Genomic DNA, 22,649 nt, shown 5'->3' with positions numbered 1-22,649 from the left:
TGAAATAAAGTGTCAGCTGGTGGCAAGTGCTAGGAGGTGATGGTAGCTGGTGACCCTTGCTTGACCTGAGGCTGACCTTGGGGTGAGTCCCTGTGAAAGGATCTGGGGGAACAGCAGCAGGTTAGGAAGTGGAGAGGCTCATGGCAGAGCAGGCAAGCTCAGGGGCTGGTAGAGGGGTTTGGGGTGCAGTGGGAAGCCAGGAGGCTCCTTGGGAAGAGGAGGAGGGTGCAAGAACAAGGTGGAGGGTGTGGCTGGGGCAGGTGAGCCAAAGAAGGGTCTGATGCGCTGTCTGCTTAGCACGGGCCCCGCACCTGCTCTCAGCAGATGGCAAGGTCAAGACAGGCAGACCTGATTCAGGGGCTGCCCTACCCCCAACCGCCAGAGCCCCCCACCCCCAGAGCCTATGAATGATACAGGCTGGGCTTGCAGACAGGGGCTGGACGGTTGTTTACATCGGAATTTGCTTCACACCCTCTGATAAGCCCCAGGCTTGTGGCTGCTGGTGGGCTTGGGGGCAGTGATACCAAGAGGAGGGTCCCAGGCCAGGAAGCCCCAAACAGGGCCCAGGCTGACCATGCAGGGGTCAGCGGCCAGCACCTTCCCTTCCGCCTGCAGGCTGCTGATAGCAGAAGGAAATCCTGGCGGGTTCCTGTGGGGGTGAACTGGCGGGGCCTCCAGGCTGCTTTTAAAGCAACTGCCCGCCCCGTCCCACCCGCCTGTCCTGTGCCTGCCTCCTAAAGCTCATTCCCCACACTGGCTGCCCTGACTGTCCTGGACGGTGTGCCCGCCAGCCGCCACCAGCCATGGCAGGGCCCCGGGGCCTCCTCCTGCTCTGCCTCCTGGCCTTCTGCCTAGCAGGCTCCAGCTTCACCAGGGGGCAGAAGGTGAGTAGGAGCCAGTGTGGGGGACATGGTATCCAGGCCCGCTGGCCAGTGGTGGGAGCAGGGAGGGAAGTGTGCACAGATCGGGCACAGGTCTGGGGGGACACATGGGGCAGCCGATACTTGTCTGACTCCGAGCAAGACCAGAGGCTGGGCTGTTGTGCCCAGCTCCACAGGCTGAGAGGTCTGTGTCTAGCTGCCTCGGGTGGCAGGGGTGTGTTGGCCTGCCCTCCTGTAACTGCACCCAGCCTGCCAGCCATGTGGTGTGGGCAGCCATCCCAGGGCTCCCCAGCCTGAAGTTGGGGGGTACAGAGCCAGGCCCATCCTCCTGCCCTTCCTGTCCAGACTGGGGCCTGGTCTCTCTGTGACCCTGGGGATCTGGCCTGGGGATTGGAGATAAAATCACCCCCAACCCTGGAGGGTTGTGGAACACACATGTATGTGTGCCTGTATTTGGCCCCAGGGGTAGAATGAGGTCTACTCAACCCTACTCCCTCTGGGTAAGCAGCAGCCAACAGGAATACTCTCAAACCTAAGAGCTGCCCTTTATCAAGTGCACAGCCCTGGGTGTACCTGGCCATTATCCTCTGGAATCTTCATGACCCCTGGACAGTGGGTCCTGTTCTCTGCCTGAGGGAGCTTAAGTTCAAGGATGATGGAGACCGGTCTGTCCAACTCTGGAGCCATACTCCCAATCACTGCCTGTGAGTCCCCAGAGAAGGGGTCCCAGTGTGTGGCTGTCAGGTCCCACGTGTGTCAGCTGCCTCCCGGCTGCCGGGCTGCAGGTCAGCTTGAGCCCCGGAGCAGGGACATTGTCCCCACTGGAGCTTCTGGAAGAGCCTCCCACCCTGAAGGTGGAGATAGAGTTGCCTGGCTGGGGCCTGCCTACAGTTGAGGGTTCCCTCCACCATGAGGCCAAGTTCATTTGATTCTTGGGACAGCTGCTGCTGTCCCCATTATTATTAGTGGGCAGGCTGGGTTCCAGAGAGGAAGGACTTGTCCAGGATTCCACTGCCAGGCAGGGCCAGATTGGAGCTGGGGATGGGCAGGTTGGAGGCTGCAGGGGTGACCGATGGTTGGAAGAGCCCAGGATTCTAGGCTGCACTGAGCCCTGCAGGTGGGTTCCCGTTCCCTCCCTCCTCCATTTTTCCCACAAGTGAAATACAAGGGCATTTCATAGGCCTTGCCACCTCCCCATGTTCTGGGGACAGGGGTCGATGACGGGCCTCACGCTGGGAATTTTTCCCTGTCAAAGACCTATGCTCTGACCACCTCTGAGTCGGTATCCTGGGGCTGGGGCTTAGCCAGCCTGGGCCAGGTCTGATGGTCCCCGGGGCTCCTATGAACAGGAAGGTGGCAATACTGGCCTTCTCTTGCATCCTCAGTCACCCGACCCTCCTGGCAATCCCTATAGTGTGAGGCCCTCTCTAAATATTAGGAAACTGAGGCTCCAGGGGGTAAGGATGACCTGTGGGTCACACAGCCAGTGAGAGGCAGAAGCAGGACTCAAACACAGGCAGGTTCAGGCAGTAGAGGCAAGGAAGGCTTCCTGGAAGAGGGGGAGTGTTAGCCCTTGTCCATTCAAAACGCCTTTTGCTTAGTGTCTCCTCTGTGCTGGTGCTGGCGGAGCCTGTAGTCTCAAGCTGGGGGTTGGAGGGAGAAGAGCCCTGATCTAGGGCAGAGAAAGCAGTTGGGGGTTCGGAGGGGGCTGCCCCTCTGAGGCAGTTTGGGTTCTGGGCCCCAGGCCCCATCTTGGGGGAATTTCTCCCACTGGCAACAGGCTTTACACCTCATGTCTCCTCAACTTCCCCAGCAACATCTGTCTCTGTGGGAAGCAGATGTTGCAAAATCAGTTCTGGATCGGAGCAGGGAGGGGGCAGCACCCAGGGCCTGGCTCAGGCGGTTCTGAGGTGCCCGGGAAAGAAGAGAATCTGATTCAGCACTGGGCTGTGACCCAGAGGGACCAGCGGTGATGCTGTGCACTGGGGAGGCTGGTGCCCCTTCCAGGTTGTAGGGCAGAGGGGCCTGGTGCCCACATCTGGTACACTCCCCACGGGAAGTATGATTCAGCCACTGACTTATCCACCCTTCACCATTTCACACACATTTCCCAATGCAGCAGCCTGAGAGTGAGTGTGTCCCCCTTGGGACACCTTCCTCCTGTGCTCACCTCCACACTCCACACCCCACCGTCCTGCCAAGAGCCAAGAAAGCGTGCTGTCTCCCTCCCCTAAACCCTTCCATTCCTCTGAGAGCCAGTCCCCGGGCCAGTGGTGGCCACAATGGCAACTAGGCCCGGCTGGCCAGGTGGCCCTCAGGGGTGCCTTTGCCCTGAGCGAGCAGCTGCCCAGGCTTGGAGTTACCCAACTTCCTAGACATTCCCTGGCTCAGCAAAGGCTGAGCCCCAGGGTGGGGAATGAGACCACAACACTCAGCCCCACGGCTGGGCCTAAGGCCACTCTCAGCAACTTCCTTCTTTGCAGACCGCAGAGGCATGAGCGGAAAGGGCCAAATCACAGCAGCAGAAAGCGGCCCTCGGATCCTCTCAGAAGTGTCATGCTGCTGTTTCTTCTCTCCTCTTGCCTTGGCCTTGAGAGGTTACATGTGTAACCTTCTAGGAAAGAGATGTTCTGGGCTCACTCCTTTTGCACCGCAGCATGTTCAGCATTTTTTAGATTAGAATATTTTAGATTCTCTAGTCTGGGCCCTGGAACCCCAAATCCTCTCTTCCATCAACACACACTCTCCTATGGCCCTTTCTCCCACTTACAATGTAGACTTAAACTTCCATCCCTCCAGGGCATGGCACTGTTCTTGGGACTTTGTTGCCATGACGGTGGCCCCAGGGATAGTGGACTGGCAGGGGCTGTGGCAGGCCAGTGAGTGGGACCACAGGGCTGGGCTTTCTCAGCATCCGGCACCCTCAGGGGATGGTCTCTTCTCTTCTCCCCACCCCCTCCCCCACCTTGGCCAGAGGTCCATTTAAAACAAACCAGTTGGCCTGGCCACTGGCCTCTCTCCTTGGCCGCTCTCTGCCTTGTCACACTTTGTCACCTGCTCCTTTCCACTTCCTGGCTTTTGCCTCTCCTGTCCCCTCTACCAGGGGCACTACCCTGGCGAACTCTTATCCATCTTTCAGCCCCAACTCAATTGAGTCACCACCCCTGGGAAGCCGCCTGGGTCCTCACAGCTCCCTCGCGCCAGCATTGCCCACCCGATGATAAGTTGTGGACCTCTGGGTCCGCGTTCTTGTGTGGGGCCAGGGGCCAGGCGCCAGGCCTGGGGTCAGGACTTAGGGAACCCATGCAGACTCCCTGTGCACGTCTGCTCACACAGGCCTACCTCTTGGGTCTGGGGCTGGCTGTTGGGTCTCTGCCCCTGGGGCAGCTGAGCAGGCCCTTGGGCTTGCTGAGAGGGTCATTTAGCAGCACAGTGGAGACATGCTCAGGGCAAAGCAGTGTCTGCTGTGGCATTTAGTGTTTACTCTTAAGTGAGAGGTGATAATGGACACTAGGTTGAGAATTCAGGTTCTGGTCCCTGACAGACCCAGTCTCTGGGTGGTTTGGGGCCCAGGGTTCAGTTTTGTCATCTGAATGAACTAAGGTCTAACAAAATGGCTGGGTTCTCATCATGTCAGGAGGTGTAGACTCTGAGGCTTCTGGGCATATGTTTGTGGCCGTGGGCAGAAGTCCGTGGCTGTGGTATAGGAACATACCGTGGCAGGGAGGACCTGTGACAGGCAGGTTTCCCCATCTCTCACAGCTTCCCCTGTCCTCACTGGAACAGGTGGGAAACCAAGGCCTGGAGAGAAGTGCTAGGCCTTGCCTCAGTCAGAGTAGAACCAGGACTGGGTACAGGGTCCAGGCTGCCTCACCCCAAATTCCACTTGTTGCCCAGGTGCGGTCCAGACGCTGCGATGTGAAGACCAAGTTTGTCATGCGCATACCCTGCACCATGTGCCCTGCCATTAAGAGGCGGATGTGCCCCCCAGGCTGGCTTCGGGAGTTACCAGAGAAGATCTCACAGGACTGCCGGTGTGGATCCCCACCTCTATCCTTGTCCACTTCCAGAAGCATCCTGTAGGGTGGGGGAGGGCTGGGGGGACGAGAGAGAGCCGGGCAGGCTTGGGTGGTGAGGGCAGGGACTCACTTATTCACATGTCTGTTGCCCTTCCAGTGGGGCAGAGATAGGGAGTAGGGAGGAGGTGGGGGCAGCTGGTATTTATTGAGCACCTACTACTTGCCAGCACTGTGCCCAGCTCCGGACCAGGCAGACAGAGAGGAGGCAGAGCCAGAGCACTGGAACCCAGTGTGGGGAGGCCAGGCTGGGGGCTGCAGAGTGGGAGTCCCTCCTGTCACCCTGCCCACCTTTGTGCCCAGCTACGAGGTGCAGCTGGGGGACTCTTTGATGTCTATGAGCGGCTGCAGCATGGAGTGCTGGAAGGACGTGGTGGAGAAGGCCTGCTGCCCCGGCTACTGGGGATCCCAGTGTTATGGTATTGGTGGGGGCCCAGCCCTGTTCCTCATACTCCAGCCCTGGGTGCCCCCATCTGTAGCTTCTGCCTGCATCACCTTCCACTCGTTCAGTAAATGGACACTGAGTGAGCACCAGCATAGCTTGGCTGCCTGGGGGAGGGGCCGGGGCTGCTCGGAGCTGCTGGGGTCAGGGGTGAATTGTGAGTTCCTAGGGGCACAGCTGAGTTCCGGCGGGGGGGGGGGGGTGGTTCACAGAGTGTCCTGGAGGTGCTGAGACTCCGTGTAATGGCCGTGGGACCTGCCTGGATGGCATAGATGGGAACGGGACCTGTGTGTGCCAGGTAAGGGCCTGGTAGGGCTGGGGTGGGGGCAGTGGAGGGCTGCACTGACTTGCTGCAAATCTCTGCCAGGAAAACTTCAGTGGCTCCTCCTGCCAGGAGTGCCAAGACCCCAGCCGATTTGGGCCCAACTGCCAGTCAGGTGAGTGCTGGCGGGGCAGGGGGCAGGGCCACTGCCCACCTGGGGAACTGTGGAGACCTAGTCCATGTACCCGCCCCCCAGCAGGCTCCCTCCCAGTCCCTCAGCCTGACACTTCACCTCCAAGGACGTGAGCTTTGCCAGCTCATACCTCCAGCCCTGTACTGTTCCCAGAGGCCTTCACCAGGAAGCCACCCCCTGGGCCCCTAGGCTAGGCCAGGAGCCTCGCTTGGGCTCCCATCTCCCCTGTGGTCCTACATTACAGCCCTGTATTCTTGGGCTGGTGCCAGCTGAAACTGAGTTCTAGAAATGCAGAGGGTAGGGACTCAATGTCCCCGTGTGTCCCTGTGTGTCCCTCCCAGTGTGCAGCTGCGTGCATGGCGTGTGCAGCCATGGGCCACTTGGAGATGGAAGCTGCCTGTGTTTTGCTGGATACACTGGAGCCCTCTGTGACCAAGGTGGGCAGGGATGCTGGGATAGGATGGAATGGCAGCCTCCTGCTCACTGAGCAAGTGCTGAGCCCTTGCTCAGTGACCAGAGCAAGAGAGGCCAGTAGGTGAGGGATGGGGCCTGAGCCTCAGCAGGACTTCTGCCCAAAGCCTAATTTCTTTCAAAGTAGGAAAGAGACACAGTGGTCTGGGGGAGGGAACGCCATCTGAGACCTATACTGCCCAGAGGCCAAGAGAGGGTAAGGCCCTGGCCAGAGTTACACAGCAAACTGGGCAGAACATCTTCGTTCCTATCTTCCTTCCTCCCCAACCTGGAGCTCTGAGTCACCACAATACTCCCCCCTCTTCACTCAGAGCTGCCAGTCTGCCAGGCCCTGAATTGTCCCCAGAACTCCCAGTGCTCTGCAGAGGCCCCTGCCTGCAGCTGCCTCCCGGGCCACACCCAGCAGGGCAGAGAATGTAGAGGTAAGTCAGCGACCTAGATGCCGGAGGCCCAAGTTCAGAATGACCAGGGGCTGGGAAGACATCCTTTAAACAAAAAAAAAATTTTTAAGCTTATTTATTTATTTGGAAAGAAAGAGAGAGAGAGAGAGAGAGAGCGAGTGCACACAAGCCAGGGAGGGGCAGAGAGAGAGGGGGAGAGAGAGAATCCCAAGCAGGTTCTGCACAGGCAGCACAGAGCTGGACTGAGGGCTCAATCTCACAGCTGTGAGATCATGACCTGAGCCAAAATCAAGAGTTGGACACTTAACCGACTGAGCCACCCAGGCGCCCCCTTTTAAACCAGCAAGTACAATCTGGCCATTTACAGCAAGTACAGCCTGCCACCGAGAGAGGCCCTGTCTCCAAGTTCTAGATCAACTTGCTCACCTCATCTTTGGGCCATTCCTGCAGACGTGATGAGGCTCCTGGGTGCTCAGCTCACTTGGGCTCTCTCTCTCTCTCTGCCCTGGCAGCCCCTAATCCCTGCCAGCCATCGCCCTGTTCCCCACTGGCCCAGTGCTTGGTGAGCCCCACGGGGCAGGCACAGTGTCGCTGCCCCAAGGACTACCACGGTGACGGGACGGTGTGTCTGCCCCATGACCCGTGCACCATCAACCATGGTGGCTGCCCCATCAACTCCACCGTGTGTCTGTACCTGAGATCAGGCAAGGTGAGCCGGGCCCTGGCTCGGGCCTGTCCCGTGGTCCACCCACCCTTATTGGCTACTGGACCCTAGGCCTCTTGGCCCTCACGGGCCTCTTGGGAGCCTCAGTTGCCCCCTTTGTAAAACGGGAAGAAGATGACAGCCCTCTTCTCAGCTGGTGGGTGCACGGGCCGAGCATAGCTTTGTGGGTGCAGCAGATGCCAGTGGTTCTCACAGATGTGATGTCACCCTCCTCCCCCTGCCTGGTGGCCCAGGCCTCCTGCCAGTGTAAGCCAGGCTTGGTCAGCATCAATCACAATGCCTCTGCGGGCTGCTTTGCCTACTGTTTCCCTCATTCCTGCGACCGGTCAGCCACCTGTCAGGTGACCTCCGATGGGAAGACCAGGTAGGCACGAGGGCTTCGGGGTGGGCACCGGGGGCAGAGCAGAGAGGGTGGGCTGGGCAGGGGCAAGTGTGCACACATGCGCACCCTCAGTTCAAAGGCCCCGAGGGGACAGTTGCATGAGGGCCAGGAGGTAGGGACTGGCCATACCCCTGCCCTGACCCATTCTACCCATGTCCCTAGCTGTGTGTGCAAGGAGGGCGAGGTAGGGGATGGGCGTGCCTGCTATGGACACCTGCTCCATGAGATACAGAAGGCCAGCCAACTGGGTGTGGTATTCCTGCGGCTGAGAGTCACCCTGGCCATGTTGGGTGTGTGACCCCTACCGCCTGCCTGTGACCTTGTCCCTCATACTCACAGTCTTAGGAGGGAGGGAGGGGCGGACTCTGCAAGGATGCCCTGTCTCTCTGCCCAAGAGCTATGGAAGTAGAGTGGGCCGGGGTGGGGTGTGTGATTGGAGGTGGGAGCTAGTCCCCCAAATCCTGATGCCTCTCATCTACCCTAGACCTAGGCCCAGTGCCCACCACCCAACTCTCCAAAACATAGGACTGATGCCTGAGGTTTTCCCAGATCTATTCTAATACATCCTCTCCCGGCTCCCAGACCAGGGCTGCCGCGAGATCCTCACCACATCGGGCCCATTTACCGTGCTGGTACCGTCCCTCTCGTCTGTCTTCTCCAGGACCATGAACGTGAGCCCTTCCCCTTGAGGAGCTGGCTGCCAGCCCTTGCCTCCTCCCTGGACCTGCCCCAGGCTTGAGGGCCCCAAGAGAGGCCACACTCTGGGGATCTGAGGCCTGGGACGCCCCTTGTCCTGTCCATTGCTTGGGCAGCGTGGCATGACAACCGCCACGGGCCCATTTGGCACCCTCGTCCCCCTTTGCCCACAGGCGTCCGTTGCCCGGCAGCTCTGCAAACAGCACATCATAGCGGGACAGCACATCCTGGAGGAATTGGGGACCCAGCGGACACGCAGGTGGTGGACACTGGATGGGCAGGAGCTCACCGTCACTTTCAACCACTTCATGGTAAGGAGGGCAACCCCAGCCTAGGGACCAGAGGTGTCACAGTTGGGGGACGCTGCCTGAGCATGGTGTGGAGGTGGAACGGAGCCTTGGGACAGGAGGCTGGCCTGTGCCGTATGAGCCAGAGGTCTCACGTCTCAGCAGAAGTACACATACAAGTACAAAGAGCACCCCCAGCAAACATTCACCATCCAAAAGGCCAACTACCCGGCAGCCAATGGTGTCTTCCACTTGGTCACTGCTCTGCAGTGGCAGCCCCCACCAGAGCTCCCTGAGGACCCCAAGGTAAGCCAGTGCCCTCCCCTTTCTCCATCTCATGCCACTGGGTGACCTCTGACTCCCACAGAGTTCAGAGAGTGGGCAGGGGCAGTTCTGGGCAGGAGTGGAACAGAACTCCTTCCCCTCTGAGGCTGACGCAGCCTCACCCTTTTCTCTGGGGCTCTCATGCTTGTCCCTTGCTACAGAGAACCATCGGCCAGATCCTTGCCTCTACTGAGGCCTTCAGCCGGTTTGAAACCATCCTGGAGGTGAGTTTGGGGGAATGGTCCCAGCCCATCTGATCTTTTGGCTCGGGACCCCTCATTACCCCAGAGGGATCTGGGGATCGGGAGTAGTATGGGTCTTTGCCCATGCCCCCACCCTGTAACCTGCCCATCACCATCCTGAGGTCCTGTGTTAGCATGGACCCAATGCCATTGTCTCCCACTTACTCCTCGTGGGTGTTCCCTGCAGGCTGAGGGTTGTGGGGCCCAGGCAGGCCTCAGAGGTAGAGGCCGAGCCTCGCTGAGCCTCCTTCTCGCTGTCACAGAACTGTGGGCTACCCTCCATCCTGGATGGGCCTGGGCCATTCACAGTGTTTGTCCCAAGCAACGAGGCTGTGGACATGTTGCGTGATGGCCGTCTGATCTACCTCTTCACAGCAGTAAGCTTGGTGGGGAGAAGGGGCTGGGGAGACAGGGTACCTGGGCCTCTACCCTCCCCTACCAAGCCCTCTCTCCCTTGCCAGGGTCTGTCCAAACTACAGGAGCTGGTGAAGTACCACATCTACAGCCATGGGCAGGTGAGAGGCTCTTCTCTGGAAGGGTGACCAGCTTGTACCTGCTGCTGGGCTTTTGGATGCTTGTCTGTAGGTCTTGGCCTCCCTGGGAGTCCCTTTTCCTCTCCCCATCTGTTTGGACTCTATAAGCACAGAAGAGAATCTGGGGACCAAGGTGGTGGCTGTGAGTCACCTGGGCAGGACTGTTTGGGGCTTTACAGTGTGGCTAATGCCCAGCCTAAGGCCACACTCTCCTCTGCCTCAGCTGACCATTGAGAAGCTCATCTCCAAGGGTCGGGTCCTCACCATGGCAAACCAGGTCCTGGCTGTGAATATCTCTGAGGAGGTGAGCTCCACAAACAAAATCTGGAACAAATGGACTGATGGAGGAGCTGGTGATGACTGGCTGGTTATGTGGTCTCTTTTGGACCTGCCTTTATGCTCTGAGCCCCATGGAGTGCAGGCCCTGGTGGGACTATGTGGGAGGCAGGCACAGATCAAATCCCTCTCCTGGGGCCCAACAGACCAGGGGGGCTCCAAAGACGTGGAGGGTGGGCACAAGGGTGTGGGGGGGGGCGGTATTCCGTGTGACTTGGGGCGCAGAGGCTGGAAACCACATGAGCAGGCACTACAGGGCTCAGGACACAGAGGCTGGAGCAGCTTTGCCAGAGCAGGAGGCTCTGGAGAGCCAGGGAGAGGAGAGGGCCGGCAGGCTGGGCTGTGGGGATGAAGGAGGCATGGGCCCAGGGGTCTGCCAGGCCAGACAGGCTGCACACTGGGCTCCACCACAGGGGCGCATCCTGCTGGGACCCGAGGGGGTGCCACTACGGAGAGTGGACGTGCTGGCTGCCAATGGCGTGATCCACATGCTGGAGGGTGTCCTGCTGCCCCCGACCATCCTGCCCATCCTGCCTAAGCACTGCAACGAGGAGCAGTACAAGATCGTGGCGGTGAGCACGTGCCGCACGGTCCCAGCCTTCCTGGGGTCCCTGTTCTCCTCCAGTGGCTTTAGGGCTGGGGCCTAGGCACACACCCCACAGAGGTGCCTGCCTCCCCCACCGCCAGGTCTCAGCAGTGCTGTTGATGGTTCCTTCAAGATCACTCCTGCATCTTCTGGCCCTTTGTCCCAGCCCTCTGCCACAGTTCTCACACTCCCACGCTAAGCTCTTCCTTCTGCCCTGGCCCTCCGGCAGTTGACTCTCTCATACCTCGGGGCTTGGCTCCGTGACGCTTACTTAGGGTCTTCTGTATAAATAAACCACGACTAACCACTCTGCCCGCCACCCCCCTCCTCCTGTCGGCCCTTCCCTGCACAGGGCTCCTGTGTGGACTGCCAAGCCCTGAACACCAGCATGTGCCCCCCCAACAGCATGAAGCTGGTGAGTGTCCCTTGGCTGGGCCCTTAGGGCTGCCCAGTGAGACTTCCGTCATGGGTCAGGGTGGGGAGAAGGCCCTGTGAGGCTGGACCTGGAGGCTCAGTCCCTCTCGGCCCCACTGAGGGTGGGAATTCTGGACCCAGAGTGCTGAGTGGTCCCTGGATCAGAGCTGCCTGGCAAAAGGGGCCGGCTCAGGCCCCATACCTGCTGATCAGCTTTGCACGGCCCACCCCAGGACATCTTCCCCAAGGAGTGTGTCTACACCCATGACCCTACTGGGCTCAACGTCCTGAAGAAAGGCTGCGCTCACTACTGCAACCAGACTATCCTGGTGAGCCTGGGTGTGGGGTGCTCACTGCTGGTGAGCTGGAGCCTCCCCTCCGGGGCAGAGCAGGCTGCCTTCCTCAGAGAGCTGTGTTGCATCCCAGAGGGGCTTCATGCACCCCCTTGTTCTAGAGATGGGGCCAGAGAGCAGCAGTGGCCCCAGATGGACCCTCAGACACGCTTTTGTCTCTTACAGAAACCTGGCTGCTGCAAAGGGTTTTTTGGGCCTGACTGTATACAGTGTCCTGGGGGCTTCTCCAACCCCTGCTATGGCAAAGGCACCGTGAGTCCCCCCGCTGCCCTGGGGTGAGGGGTGGGAGTTGGCCAGTGACACCCTGTGTGTCTGAGTCAAGCCTGCCGCTCTGTGGTCTCAGGTTTCCAACATTTAGGCAGAGGGAGTTGGACCATATTGTTTTTAGTATTTTAATTAGAAATAATTAAGTAGATGGACTTGGGCACCTGTTTTCATGAAACCTATTTGTCAGTGCTTTTCTTGTGTGTTCTGTTTTGCCACTTGGTAGCATCGAGGGCAGGGAAGACACCCTAGGGGTTGTGTGTTTCTAGGTTGCGCAGAGGTCCCCCCTGAAGCCTTCAGGGCCGGGTGTCTTTTAGGGCCCCAGTTCTTTGGCAGCATCGGTGGCTTGGTCTCTTCCAGGGTGAGGTCTTCCGCGGGGAGCAGAAGCTCAGAGCCACCCCATGGAGGAAGAGGGTGTGGGGGAGGGCAAGGACAGCCCCCACCCCATGACTGGTCCCTCTTCCTGTCCACCCCCAGTGCAGCGACGGGGTCCGGGGCAACGGGGCCTGCCTCTGCTTCCCAGACTACAAAGGCATCGCCTGCCACATCTGCTCTAACCCAAACAAGCATGGCGACCAGTGCCAGGAAGGTGGGTGGTCCTGGCCCAGGCTGCCTGCCAGGGAAAAAAGGCTCTGCTTGGAAAGAGGGTTGGGGACTCTCAAGAAGGGGAGTAGAGCCCCAGGAGGAAGAGTGAAGGCCAGAGGGAGGAGGGGAGGATTTGGGGACAAAAATGGATGTCTCCTTCACCCACGCCAGGATGACAGCTGTGGTTCAATCTAAAGCATGTGAGATTTAAGTCAGACACACAAAAGAACTTTCTGATGGTGCTGTTGGGGGCAGGGAAGCTAGAATGGGGTGACTGAAAGCAATGAATGGCCCTGCTTGCATTTCTTCTGCCTGTCCACTGAGTCTGGGATGGCCTCTGATATTGTGATCCTGAAGTCAAATCTATGCCGGCTGCCCCATTCCCTGTCCCCAGTGCTCCCGTGGCTTCATCCTGGCTCCCGGCCAGCTCTGCCCCTGTCTTAGCTTTCCTGATCCCATCTCCTCCCTGCAGACTGTGGCTGCGTCCACGGTCTCTGTGACAACCGTCCAGGCAGTGGGGGTGTGTGCCAGCGTGGCACGTGTGCCCCAGGCTTCAGCGGCCACTTCTGCAATGAGTCCTCTGTGAACTGTGGGCCCACGGAACGGGCCCAGAGCTGCCACCTGCACGCCCGCTGTGTTAGCCAGGGAGGCGTTACCAGGTGAGGACTCACGTTTCCCCTCTGCCTTGTCCATTACCATGCATGTCAGTTCATTCGGCCTCTGAGCTCTTCCAGAGGCTCACTGGAGGCCTCTTGTTCGCTGGCTGCAGGTGTGTCTGTCTCGACGGCTTCGAGGGTGATGGCTTCTCCTGTACACCCAGCAACCCCTGCTCCCACCCAGACCGTGGTGGCTGCTCAGAAAATGTCAGTCTCACTGTCTCTCTCCTGAAGCCCTGACCCAGGGGTGGGAGGGTCAGCCCACCATCCTGCAGAGCTGAGTCATTTCATCGTGGCTCTCACAGGCTGAGTGTGTCCCTGGGGCCCTGGGCAACCACCACTGCACATGCCACAAAGGCTGGAGCGGGGACGGCCGTGTCTGTGTGGCCATCGACGAGTGTGAGCTGGATGTGAGAGGTGGTTGTCACGCCGACGCCCTCTGCAGCTACGTGGGACCTGGGCAGGTGAGGCACAGCAAGCCTAGAGGCAGCAGAGTGGGGCAAGGAGTCTTCATTCTGGGGGTCTCTCACCCCACCCCATCTGGCTCCATGGGCATCCACTCCCAAGAACTCCAGCTGAGGGTCTCAAATCTCAGACACAAGTGAGAATGCAGGTCTGGAATGTTGAGTTGTGTAGTCTAGAAGCAGCAGATGTGTCCTGGAGACAACATGAAGGCCATGACAGTTTTAAAGGAAGGCGCATTCTAGCACCAGTCCAAGGCTGCCTATTCCCCAAATCAGAAGGCCGCGGCTCCCATCCCTCGGGGATGAGGACTCTCGTAACTGAGTCCACGAGTCCTCTGCTCTTTCTGGCCTCAGGGCCACTGTCTTCTGACCATGAGTTCACTCATTCACTCACTGGTTTCCCACATGGCACCAGGAGTGTGTTACATGCTAGTCCCTATTCTAGACTTAGGAATTCAAAGCTGAGCAAAGCAGGGGGAGACTCCTGCCCAAGGAAAGTGGCATCCCCAAATGTTTAGACTCCTGGAAATCCAGCTGTGGAGCTTTGCAGCCTCAGACCCCAGCCACAGGGTCTGAGCATCTGGAGCTTTCCTTGTGAGGCACATCAGACCCGTGACCCTGAGGACTAGGTGGCACTCAAGTGTCTAGTATGCCGATCGGGAGACCAGGCCTGGCTGGCTCTGGGTCAGTGTGTGCAGGGACCTTTCTCATGATGGTTGGGGCCACCCGCCTGTGGGGTGTCCATGGCGAGCACCCAGCTGGCTATGAGGGCTGGCACTCTCCACTCCACAAGAAGCTACACAATGTTAAAGTCCTGAACTGAGGACCAGAATAAGCAGGTTGAGATTCCCCCAACTTGCAGAGGAGGGCAACTGAGATCTGGGGAGTGTCACCACTCAGCTGCAGTGGGGACAAGCCCAAGACACAGGCATTCAGTGGGAAGGATCAGAGCAGGGTGGCAGGGTCAGAGGTGGGTCTGTGCCGCCAGCCCTGGGGTCAGCCTTGCCAACACCTCCCTGCTCACCACACGTTGCTGACCTCTCCCAGGCCTGAGGGCAGAGGGGTACCAAGTCCCCATGGATGCTTCCCTGCCGATGCCATCACTTCTGTTGGCTCATCTGGAGAGCCAGCCTCCCCTCAGGACCTCAGAATCCTGATCTGGAGAAGCTCCATGTGTCTGAACAAGGCTCCCCAGGACATAAGGCCCATGGACAGCTGGGGAGTGGAGGAGGAGAGGGGCGTGCCCCTGGTGAGATAAGGCCCTCTGCTTCTAACCTCTCCAGAGCCGGTGCACCTGCAAGCTGGGATTCGCAGGGGATGGCTATGTGTGCAGTCCAATTGACCCCTGCCGGGCAGGCAACGGTGGCTGCCATGACCTGGTGAGGGGGCGAGAGGGCTCGGAGCCTGGGGGAGGCTCTCTGGTTGTCCCTGTCTATGGCCAGGATTGGAATCCAAGCCACAAATCCAAACCATGTCACCCCTTTGTCCACAGTATAGAGCTTTCACTTGTTCTTAAGGCCCCAACCCCTGCCCTGCCTCCCGTCTCCTCCCTTGCCCCCTACCCTCTTCTATGCTCTTGTGGCCTTTTTGAGCCCATTGCTGTCTGTCCCAACTTCATTCTGCTCTAACACCACTGCACCTCTGCCCACGTATTCTGGAAGGCCTCCCAGCTAGCTCCTCCTGCTCTCAGTTCAGGCGTCTCCTCCTGGGTGCTCCCTCAACCCTGGGCTTTCCCAACTCATCTGTCATGATGAAGTGGGGTAACTCATGTCAAGTGCTCAGTGACCTTGGAGACATAGGGCCAGGCATACCAAAGGAGCAACATGAATGCAGATTGGCTGGATGGACAGACAGATGGTGGGGCTGGGTAGAAAGACAGGCAGGCAGCAGGAAGATAGATGATAAGGGTGAACAGAGAGATGGGGTGCTGTCCAGCTTGCCATCTGAGTACTGAACGGAGGGCCCTGTCTCTTTGCCCCACCTGCAATTCAGGCCACCTGCCAAGCAGTGGGGGGAGGTCAGCGGGTCTGCACATGCCCCTCTGGCTATGGGGGTGATGGCTTCAACTGCTACGGAGACATCTTCCGGGTGAGTGGGTCCCTGTGTTTGGCAGGGCGGCGGTGTGGGGGGGGGGGGCGTCCTTTCACACACCTCAGGTGGGAAGAGGCAGTGCTCAGGGTCCTGGTGAGGAGGGGGCTTGGGTTTGTCCCTAGACTGATGACTTCAGCTTTTTCCCTTCCCTTAGGAGCTGGAGGCAAATTCCCACTTCTCTGTCTTCTACCAGTGGATCAAGGTAGGATAGGGCAGAATACTGGGGTTGGGGCTCAAACCCAGGAGGCCTCCCTGGATGCAGAGGTGCCACATAATATCTCCAAGAGCTGGAGGTGGGGGCAGGCCTGCAGGCTGGGAGCAAAGCAATCTCAGGTGGCTGCCTTCATTACTCCCCCTGCCCCCCCTGTCACCACGCGCACAGAGTGCTGGCATCACTCTTCCTACCGACAGCCGAGTCACAGCCCTGGTGCCCTCTGAGTCTGCCATCCGTAGGCTGAGCCCCGAGGACCAGGCCTTCTGGCTGCAGCCAAGGGTGCTACCGCACCTGGTCAGGTGGGCAGCCAGGGCAGGGAGCTGGGTTGGGAAAGGGACTTCTGTGTGAGATCCTGCCCCTCCCCAGAGGTTCTCATTCTGACGACCTATGTCCACCTGTTGGGGTGGAGCCTAGTCCCAGGGTAGGTTACACTAACCTGGTTCCGTGCCCCACAGGGCCCATTTTCTCCAGGGTGCCCTCTCTGAGGAGGAGCTGGCCCGGCTGGCTGGGCAGGATGTGGCCACCCTGAGCCCCACCACACGCTGGGAGATTCACAACATCAGTGGGGTACGTGGTGAACTCTGGGCAGGAGAGGGGGTCGTGCAGAACATGGTGGGGGACTTCCCAGAAGAGGGTCCCCGGTGATGAGATTGAGGTCCCCTCGACCTCCACAGGGCCAGCAGAGGGCATACTCAGGACAGTGTCTTGGGACCAGCAGTGACTGCCCTGCCAGGGGCCGTCTGTTTGTCTTTCTCTGCATGTGCATACCTGTCCCTTTTGTGCATGGGTCCTGGTGTGGGTCTGTGTACCCATCTGGTAGGTTCTCTGGGTGTCTGGGCCAGGCTGGGGGCCACCGGTAGCTGCCTGTGTGCCCAGCAGAGTCTCTGTTGGTGCTGTACCCGCTCTTAAGTGTCTACCTGTGACTCCCTGTGGCTGAGCCCTGCTTGCTGTTTTCCAGAGGGTCTGGGTGCAGAATGCCAGCGTGGATGTGGCTGACCTCCTTGCCACCAATGGTGTGCTACATGTCCTCAGCCAGGTATGGCCAGAGGGGTGTGCACAGGGAACATCCTAAGCTGAGGGGCACTGACATACTGACCAGCCCCTATGCTCCACGTCAGGTCTTACTGCCTCCGAGAGGGGACGCACTGCACGGGCAGGGGTTGCTGCAGCAGCTAGACTCGGTGCCTGCCTTCCACCTCTTCCGGGAGCTGCTGCAGGTAAGGAACAGAGGAGAGAGGGGGAGTGCCTGGTCGGGGCGCCCTCCCCTGGGCCTGGAGGGAGGTGGTTGGCCCCGGGGTTGGGACTGAGGGGGATTATGCCCATTGGTGACCCTGGCCCTCCTGCCTCCAGCACCACAGCCTGGTGCCCCAGATCGAGGCAGCCACGGCCTATACCATCTTCGTGCCCACAAACCGTTCTCTGGAGGCCCAGGGAAACAGCAGCATCCTGGTGAGGTCACTGGGATAGGGCCACTGAAGGGGAGGGTGAAAACCTGGGGGAGCTTCCCATCCTATGACAAAGGGACAGGGCAGGTGGAACATACTGTCCTGGGCACTTGGTGGTCCCCGGAGTCCCTGAGCTTCTTCTCTGCCAGGATGCAGACACAGTGCGACATCACGTGATCCTGGGGGAAGCCCTCTCCACAGAATCCCTGCAGAAAGGGGGACACCGCAACTCTCTCCTGGGCCCTGCCCACTGGCTCGTCTTCTACAACCATAGCGGCCAGGTCTGCGGGGGTCGGGGGCTGGGAGTCTGCAAGCTCTGCTCCAGAGACCACCCGTCCTGGAGACCGCCCCCACCCCCCCACGCCTGTAGCCCCAAGGTGAGGGTGGTAAGTGTGGGGGGTGGACTCAGCCTCCTACTGTCCTCCTCAGCCTGAGGTGAACCACATGCCGCTGGAAGGCCCTGTGCTGGAGGCCCCTGGCCGCTCGTTGTTTGGCCTGTCGGGGGTCCTGACTGTGGGCTCAAGCCGCTGCCTGCATAGCCACGCCGAGTCCCTGCGGGTGAGAGGCCGAGGCCGGTGGGGAGGCTAGCTGGGGGTTCAGAACTGGGAGGTGCTGGCTGGCCTGGCTGGCAGGGCAGGGCAGTTGGTCAGGGGTGGGACAGGAAGGAAGGTGAGTTGGGGGGGCCCCCCGTCCCAGGACCACCTGAAAGCTCTGCCCTCCCTCCCCGCAGGAGAAATGCATAAACTGCACCCGGAAATTCCGCTGCACTCAGGGCTTCCAGCTGGAGGTGAGGATGGGCCCAGCACAGCTCTGAGCTTCGCCTGCTCTCTTCTCCCAAGGTGTCTGAGCCCGCAGGGCCCAGTCGGCTCACCCAAGCCTGGGGAATGGAACAGCAAGGGCTGCTTGACCTCCCTGGTAGAGGCCAGGAGGCCCAGGCCCAGGCCTGCCAGGAGGAGGCCTCACTCACTTGCAGCCCGAGGCCTGGGTCCCGCCTGCCATCTCCTCATCAGGTCTACCTGTCTTGATCCCTCCCTAATTTTCTGCTGTCCTGCTCATCTGTCTTACCCACTGATATCTGTCTGTCCTGATTGTCTGTCTCCCCATTCACTGTCTGCCCCTACTCAAGCGAAGGGCTGAGCCCTCCTTGCCTGCCCCTGTTTCCAGAACACTCCGAGGAAGAGCTGTGTCTACCGATCTGGCTACTCATTCTCCCGGGGCTGTTCTTACACTTGTGCCAAGAAGATCCAGGTTTGCCTTGCGGCACCCCCACCCCCAAGTCTAACCAGAAAGGGGGAAGTGGGAGTGCAGGCCCAGGGGAGAAACCTGGCCTAGATTTCAAAGGCAGAGGCTGCGCTTGGACTAGGGTTGAGGCCAGAGGGGCAAGGGCCCAGAGGGAGGGTAAGGGGGAGAGGTCTGAGGTCAGTGGGGCCAGTGTTGGTCCCCATGGCCACACCCCAGGAAGTAGGGATGGGGAGAGGAGAAAGGGGCTCAGCCCAGACACTGTCAACCAGGCCCCAGGGGCAGCTGCTGGGCCCAGCTCTGTCTCTCACTGTGAGACCCGGCACAACTGTCCCCTGCCTGAGGCTCCGTTCCCTCCCCCCTGCCACGGGGAGGGTGGTAGAAGGCAGCCGCCATCTCCCTGGTTCCAACTTGCTTCATTTTATGGCTTTGTGGCCTGTCCCCGCCCCACCCCTCCAACATTGCCCCGCCCCCCACTTCCCTCCCCCTACATCTGGCCTGTGCCGGGCCTCTCCCTGCCCCCTCCCTGCAGGTGCCTGACTGCTGCCCTGGCTTCTTCGGCACGCTGTGTGAGCCGTGCCCCGGGGGACTGGGTGGTGTGTGCTCGGGCCACGGGCAGTGCCAGGACCGGCTCCTGGGCAGCGGAGAGTGCCACTGCCACGAGGGCTTCCATGGAACAGCCTGTGAGATGTGCGAGCTGGGCCGCTATGGGCCCACCTGTGCCGGAGGTGACTGGAGAGGGTGGAGGACAGTAGGCACGGGGATGGACCAGCAGGGTCAGGACGGGAGCACTGGGTAACTCCTGTCCCCCCTTGTTCTGCTCCCAGTCTGCGACTGTGCCCATGGGCTGTGCCAGGAGGGGCTCCAAGGGGATGGAAGCTGTGTCTGTCATGCGGGCTGGCAGGGCCCCCGCTGTGACCAGAGTGAGTGGCCTCAAGGGAGAGAGTTGGGTGACTCCTGGGGAGGTGGTTCCTGGGTCCAAATGACCAGAACCATCTTCTCACCCCTCCAGAGATCAGCGGCCCTCAATGCCCAAAGAAGTGCGATCCCAATGCCAAGTGAGTGAGCTCAGCCTGGGGCAGGTGGGCAAGTGGGTAGGGGTGCTGGGGGCAGGCAGGGAAGGGCCAGGCAGACATAGGCTGAGCTATTGCCACCCCTCCCAGCTGCGTACAGGACTCGGCTACAGCCCCGGCCTGTGTCTGTGCTGCGGGCTACTCAGGCGACGGCGTCCACTGTTCAGGTCCAGTCACACACGGATGCTCCGGGCCCCCACCCTGAAATTGCAGTGGCTTTCCCTGCAGAGCCCTCTCCAGTCCCTCTGAATCTAGTTTCGATCCCGGTCCCATCTCGGGGCCTGCCCTTCCCTCTGACCTCTTCCTTTCTCCCACGTCCTCTTCCCTTGTCCCCACTCTGTCCCTGTGCCAGCTCCTCACAACTCTCTGGGATCATCTGCCCCTAGAGGTGGACCCTTGTGCCCGTGACCACGGGGGCTGTTCCCCTCACGCCAACTGTACCAAGGTGGCGCCTGGGCAGCGGACGTGCACCTGCCAGGATGGCTACACAGGAGATGGGGAGCTGTGCCAGGGTGAGGCTGGGGTCCCTACCCTGGGCGTACGTGGGGCCAGGGGTCTGGCTTCAGTGTCGTGAGTCACACTAGGAGAGGCTGAGGGGCCCACGGGGGGGCCCTGAGAGCATGGGGGTGAGTACCTGATCGCATAGATGAAGGGCCGCCTAGGGCCTCCTCTCATCCCCGCGTCTCTTCCCCCAGAAGTTAACAGCTGTCTCATCCACCACGGGGGCTGCCACACGCATGCTGAATGTATCCCTACAGGCCCCCAGCAGGTCAGCACAACAGAGGTGGACACTGGGACTGTGCCATTCCCTCGTAGGGTGGGGCCCCCCTCAGACCAGGCGGGTGCTCCTTCTGTCAAGGGTGCCGGCCTGCTCTTGGGGCCCAGCAGCCGCACTGATTAGGGTTTGGGACAGGTCTCCTGCAGCTGCCGTGAGGGTTACAGTGGGGATGGCATCCGGACCTGTGAACTCCTGGACCCTTGCTCCCAGGTCAGGGCCCAGCCCCACCTCATTTCATAGGGGAAGGGGACTGAGGCAGGAACCAGCCTTCCTTGCCCCCATCAGGGTCCCAAGGGCCTCCGAAGGGTAAGCCTCCCTCCCACAAGCTCCAGTATGACTGATCAGTAGCAAACCGAGCTTTGGGGGTTGGACGGGGGTCTTCGTGGCCCCTTACCCAGGGATGGGGCAGAGGAGTCCGAGAGCCACTGATGCCTCTCCCTCTCCTATCCCTGCCTCAGAGTAACGGAGGCTGCAGCCCCTATGCTGTGTGTAAAAGCACAGGGGATGGCCAGAGGACGTGTACCTGTGACGCAGCCCACACCGTGGGTGATGGCTTCACCTGCCGTGCCCGAGTTGGCCTGGTAATGATGCCCAAGTTAGACCCCTGACCCAACCTTGGCTATGCCTCCCCATGGGCCTCACCCATGATATTAAGACCCCAGGTTTGATCCTGATCCTGGCCTTAACCGTGACCCTGACCCCTGACTCTACCTGGGCCTGACCCAGCTATGATCCATGAAACTAATCCTAACCCTAGCTCAGACCCCCGGCTTTCCTTTCCTCATCTCTGCCTTGGCCAGACCTTGGGCTGCAGGTGCTGGGACAGGCACCAGGCCCTGAATGGGGGCCACCCAAAATCTGAGCTGATCCTCGCCCCCCCCAGGAGCTCCTTCGGGACAGGCATGCCTCATTCTTCAGCCTCCACCTCCTGGTGAGTGACCAACTGGCTTCCAATTCCTCAGTCTGGCCTGGGTCTCTCTGATCTGCCAGTCCCACCGGTCTCTGGGCCTTCAGGTTCTCATTTGGTCAGGGGGTTGGCTGTTCTGGTCTCTCAGAGTCCAAGTCTTTCCAGGAGGATCCATGGAAGCCCTGAGTTGGTCGAAAGTTACCCCTCCTGCACTCAAGCTGTTTCCCCCTCCCCGCAGGAATACAAGGAGCTCAAGGGCGATGGGCCTTTCACAGTCTTTGTGCCTCGCGCAGATCTAATGAGCAACCTGTCACAGGTAATGCAGCCCTCCCCAACCCGCAGCGAGGCTGGGAAGGAAGGGGTGGGTATTCTGGGGCGTGGGCAGAGGCAGCAATCAGGGGCCTCCCTCTACCCTCCCGGACCCCCACTCCAGGATGAGCTGGCCCCGATTCGCGCCCACCGCCAGCTTGTGTTCCGCTACCACGTGGTCGGCTGCCGGCAGCTGAGGAGCCAGGAGCTGCTGGACGAGGGCTACGTCACCACGCTCTCAGGGCACACGCTGCGCATCCACGAGAGGGAGGTGGGTCCGGGCCCCGCCCCCACCCTAAACGACCCAGAGACCCTGCCCCTGACCCCTGTGCTCTGACCCCATGCAGTTAAGACCTCACCTCCCTGGGCCTGGGCAGGCCTTAGTGACGGGGAGACCAGCTCCAGACCGTGCCCACTACCAAAGGCCTGTCCCCCAGGCCCGGGCCTTCCGAGCCTGGCTCCACCCCCACTCCCACCGGCCACACCTGGCTGCATGCTGCCTTGACCGTGCCCACCTTCTGCCCCAAGACCCACCCAACGCAGGTTCCGCCCCACCTCAGGCCCCACCCACAGCATGAGTACCCCACCAATCGGCTTCATTCAGTCCTGGGCCCCACCCCCAGGGCAGCATCTATCTCAATGACTTCGCCCGTGTGGTGAGCAGTGACCACGAGGCTGTGAATGGCGTGCTGCACTTCATCGACCGAGTCCTGCTGCCGCCGGACGTGTTATACTGGAAGCCTGACGTTGCCCCTATCCTGCGGGTATGACCTGGGCACAGGCCTGGGGGCTTACCGAGCAGGTTGCTGGGGGCCTCAGATGCTCCCTCCCTGCCTGACTTCAAGGCTCACAGGTGCCTTTCCACAGAGAAACGTCACTGCCGCTGCTGAGAGCTTTGGTTACAAGATCTTCAGCGGCCTCGTGAAGGTACTGCTCCCGTGGGTAGGCCAGTCAGTGTGTGCATTTGTGCCTTTGTGTGTGTGTGTGTGTGTGTGTGTGTGTGTGTGTGTGTGTGTGTGTG

General features: G+C 60.1%; 1 protein-coding gene across 8 annotated transcripts in view; it reads left to right on the top strand.

Annotated features, from left to right (window-relative positions):
• The first annotated feature begins 706 nt into the window (after positions 1–706).
• The window catches only part of STAB1 (stabilin 1), a 26,864-nt gene continuing 4,921 nt past the window's right edge, over positions 707–22,649 (top strand). For 4 of the 8 annotated variants that reach the window (XM_040454874.1, XM_040454877.1, XM_040454872.1 and 1 more), the window contains exons 1-50: positions 709–884; positions 4,779–4,915; positions 5,261–5,376; positions 5,612–5,697; positions 5,767–5,836; positions 6,196–6,291; positions 6,637–6,747; positions 7,239–7,435; positions 7,684–7,814; positions 7,995–8,122; positions 8,415–8,503; positions 8,702–8,839; positions 8,978–9,121; positions 9,301–9,363; positions 9,645–9,758; positions 9,843–9,896; positions 10,138–10,218; positions 10,664–10,822; positions 11,189–11,251; positions 11,484–11,579; positions 11,769–11,855; positions 12,345–12,456; positions 12,925–13,111; positions 13,222–13,315; positions 13,414–13,572; positions 14,856–14,951; positions 15,565–15,660; positions 15,818–15,865; positions 16,046–16,176; positions 16,333–16,444; positions 16,836–16,913; positions 16,996–17,094; positions 17,228–17,326; positions 17,472–17,603; positions 17,752–17,880; positions 18,053–18,109; positions 18,487–18,570; positions 19,094–19,289; positions 19,389–19,484; positions 19,574–19,619; positions 19,725–19,801; positions 20,021–20,146; positions 20,330–20,403; positions 20,548–20,622; positions 20,871–20,993; positions 21,296–21,343; positions 21,558–21,635; positions 21,753–21,899; positions 22,252–22,392; positions 22,496–22,555. In XM_040454874.1, coding sequence (XP_040310808.1) covers positions 804–884; positions 4,779–4,915; positions 5,261–5,376; positions 5,612–5,697; positions 5,767–5,836; positions 6,196–6,291; positions 6,637–6,747; positions 7,239–7,435; positions 7,684–7,814; positions 7,995–8,122; positions 8,415–8,503; positions 8,702–8,839; positions 8,978–9,121; positions 9,301–9,363; positions 9,645–9,758; positions 9,843–9,896; positions 10,138–10,218; positions 10,664–10,822; positions 11,189–11,251; positions 11,484–11,579; positions 11,769–11,855; positions 12,345–12,456; positions 12,925–13,111; positions 13,222–13,315; positions 13,414–13,572; positions 14,856–14,951; positions 15,565–15,660; positions 15,818–15,865; positions 16,046–16,176; positions 16,333–16,444; positions 16,836–16,913; positions 16,996–17,094; positions 17,228–17,326; positions 17,472–17,603; positions 17,752–17,880; positions 18,053–18,109; positions 18,487–18,570; positions 19,094–19,289; positions 19,389–19,484; positions 19,574–19,619; positions 19,725–19,801; positions 20,021–20,146; positions 20,330–20,403; positions 20,548–20,622; positions 20,871–20,993; positions 21,296–21,343; positions 21,558–21,635; positions 21,753–21,899; positions 22,252–22,392; positions 22,496–22,555 — 5,241 coding nt within the window. In that variant the 5' untranslated portion in view covers positions 709–803. Of the gene's footprint in view, positions 885–4,778; positions 4,916–5,260; positions 5,377–5,611; positions 5,698–5,766; positions 5,837–6,195; positions 6,292–6,636; positions 6,748–7,238; positions 7,436–7,683; positions 7,815–7,994; positions 8,123–8,414; positions 8,504–8,701; positions 8,840–8,977; positions 9,122–9,300; positions 9,364–9,644; positions 9,759–9,842; positions 9,897–10,137; positions 10,219–10,663; positions 10,823–11,188; positions 11,252–11,483; positions 11,580–11,768; positions 11,856–12,344; positions 12,457–12,924; positions 13,112–13,221; positions 13,316–13,413; positions 13,573–14,855; positions 14,952–15,564; positions 15,661–15,817; positions 15,866–16,045; positions 16,177–16,332; positions 16,445–16,835; positions 16,914–16,995; positions 17,095–17,227; positions 17,327–17,471; positions 17,604–17,751; positions 17,881–18,052; positions 18,110–18,486; positions 18,571–19,093; positions 19,290–19,388; positions 19,485–19,573; positions 19,620–19,724; positions 19,802–20,020; positions 20,147–20,329; positions 20,404–20,547; positions 20,623–20,870; positions 20,994–21,295; positions 21,344–21,557; positions 21,636–21,752; positions 21,900–22,251; positions 22,393–22,495; positions 22,556–22,649 lie in introns of all 8 variants that reach the window. The other 4 variants (XR_005784503.1, XM_040454878.1, XM_040454873.1 and 1 more) reach the window with 2 other exon arrangements.

Source organism: Herpailurus yagouaroundi, unplaced genomic scaffold, assembly GCF_014898765.1.
Source record: "Herpailurus yagouaroundi ecotype Mexico unplaced genomic scaffold, PumYag 213, whole genome shotgun sequence".
Classification (NCBI taxonomy): domain Eukaryota; kingdom Metazoa; phylum Chordata; class Mammalia; order Carnivora; family Felidae; genus Herpailurus; species Herpailurus yagouaroundi.
The sequence above is the reverse complement of the archived record's forward strand: the minus strand, read 5'-3'. Positions and strand labels throughout refer to the sequence as shown.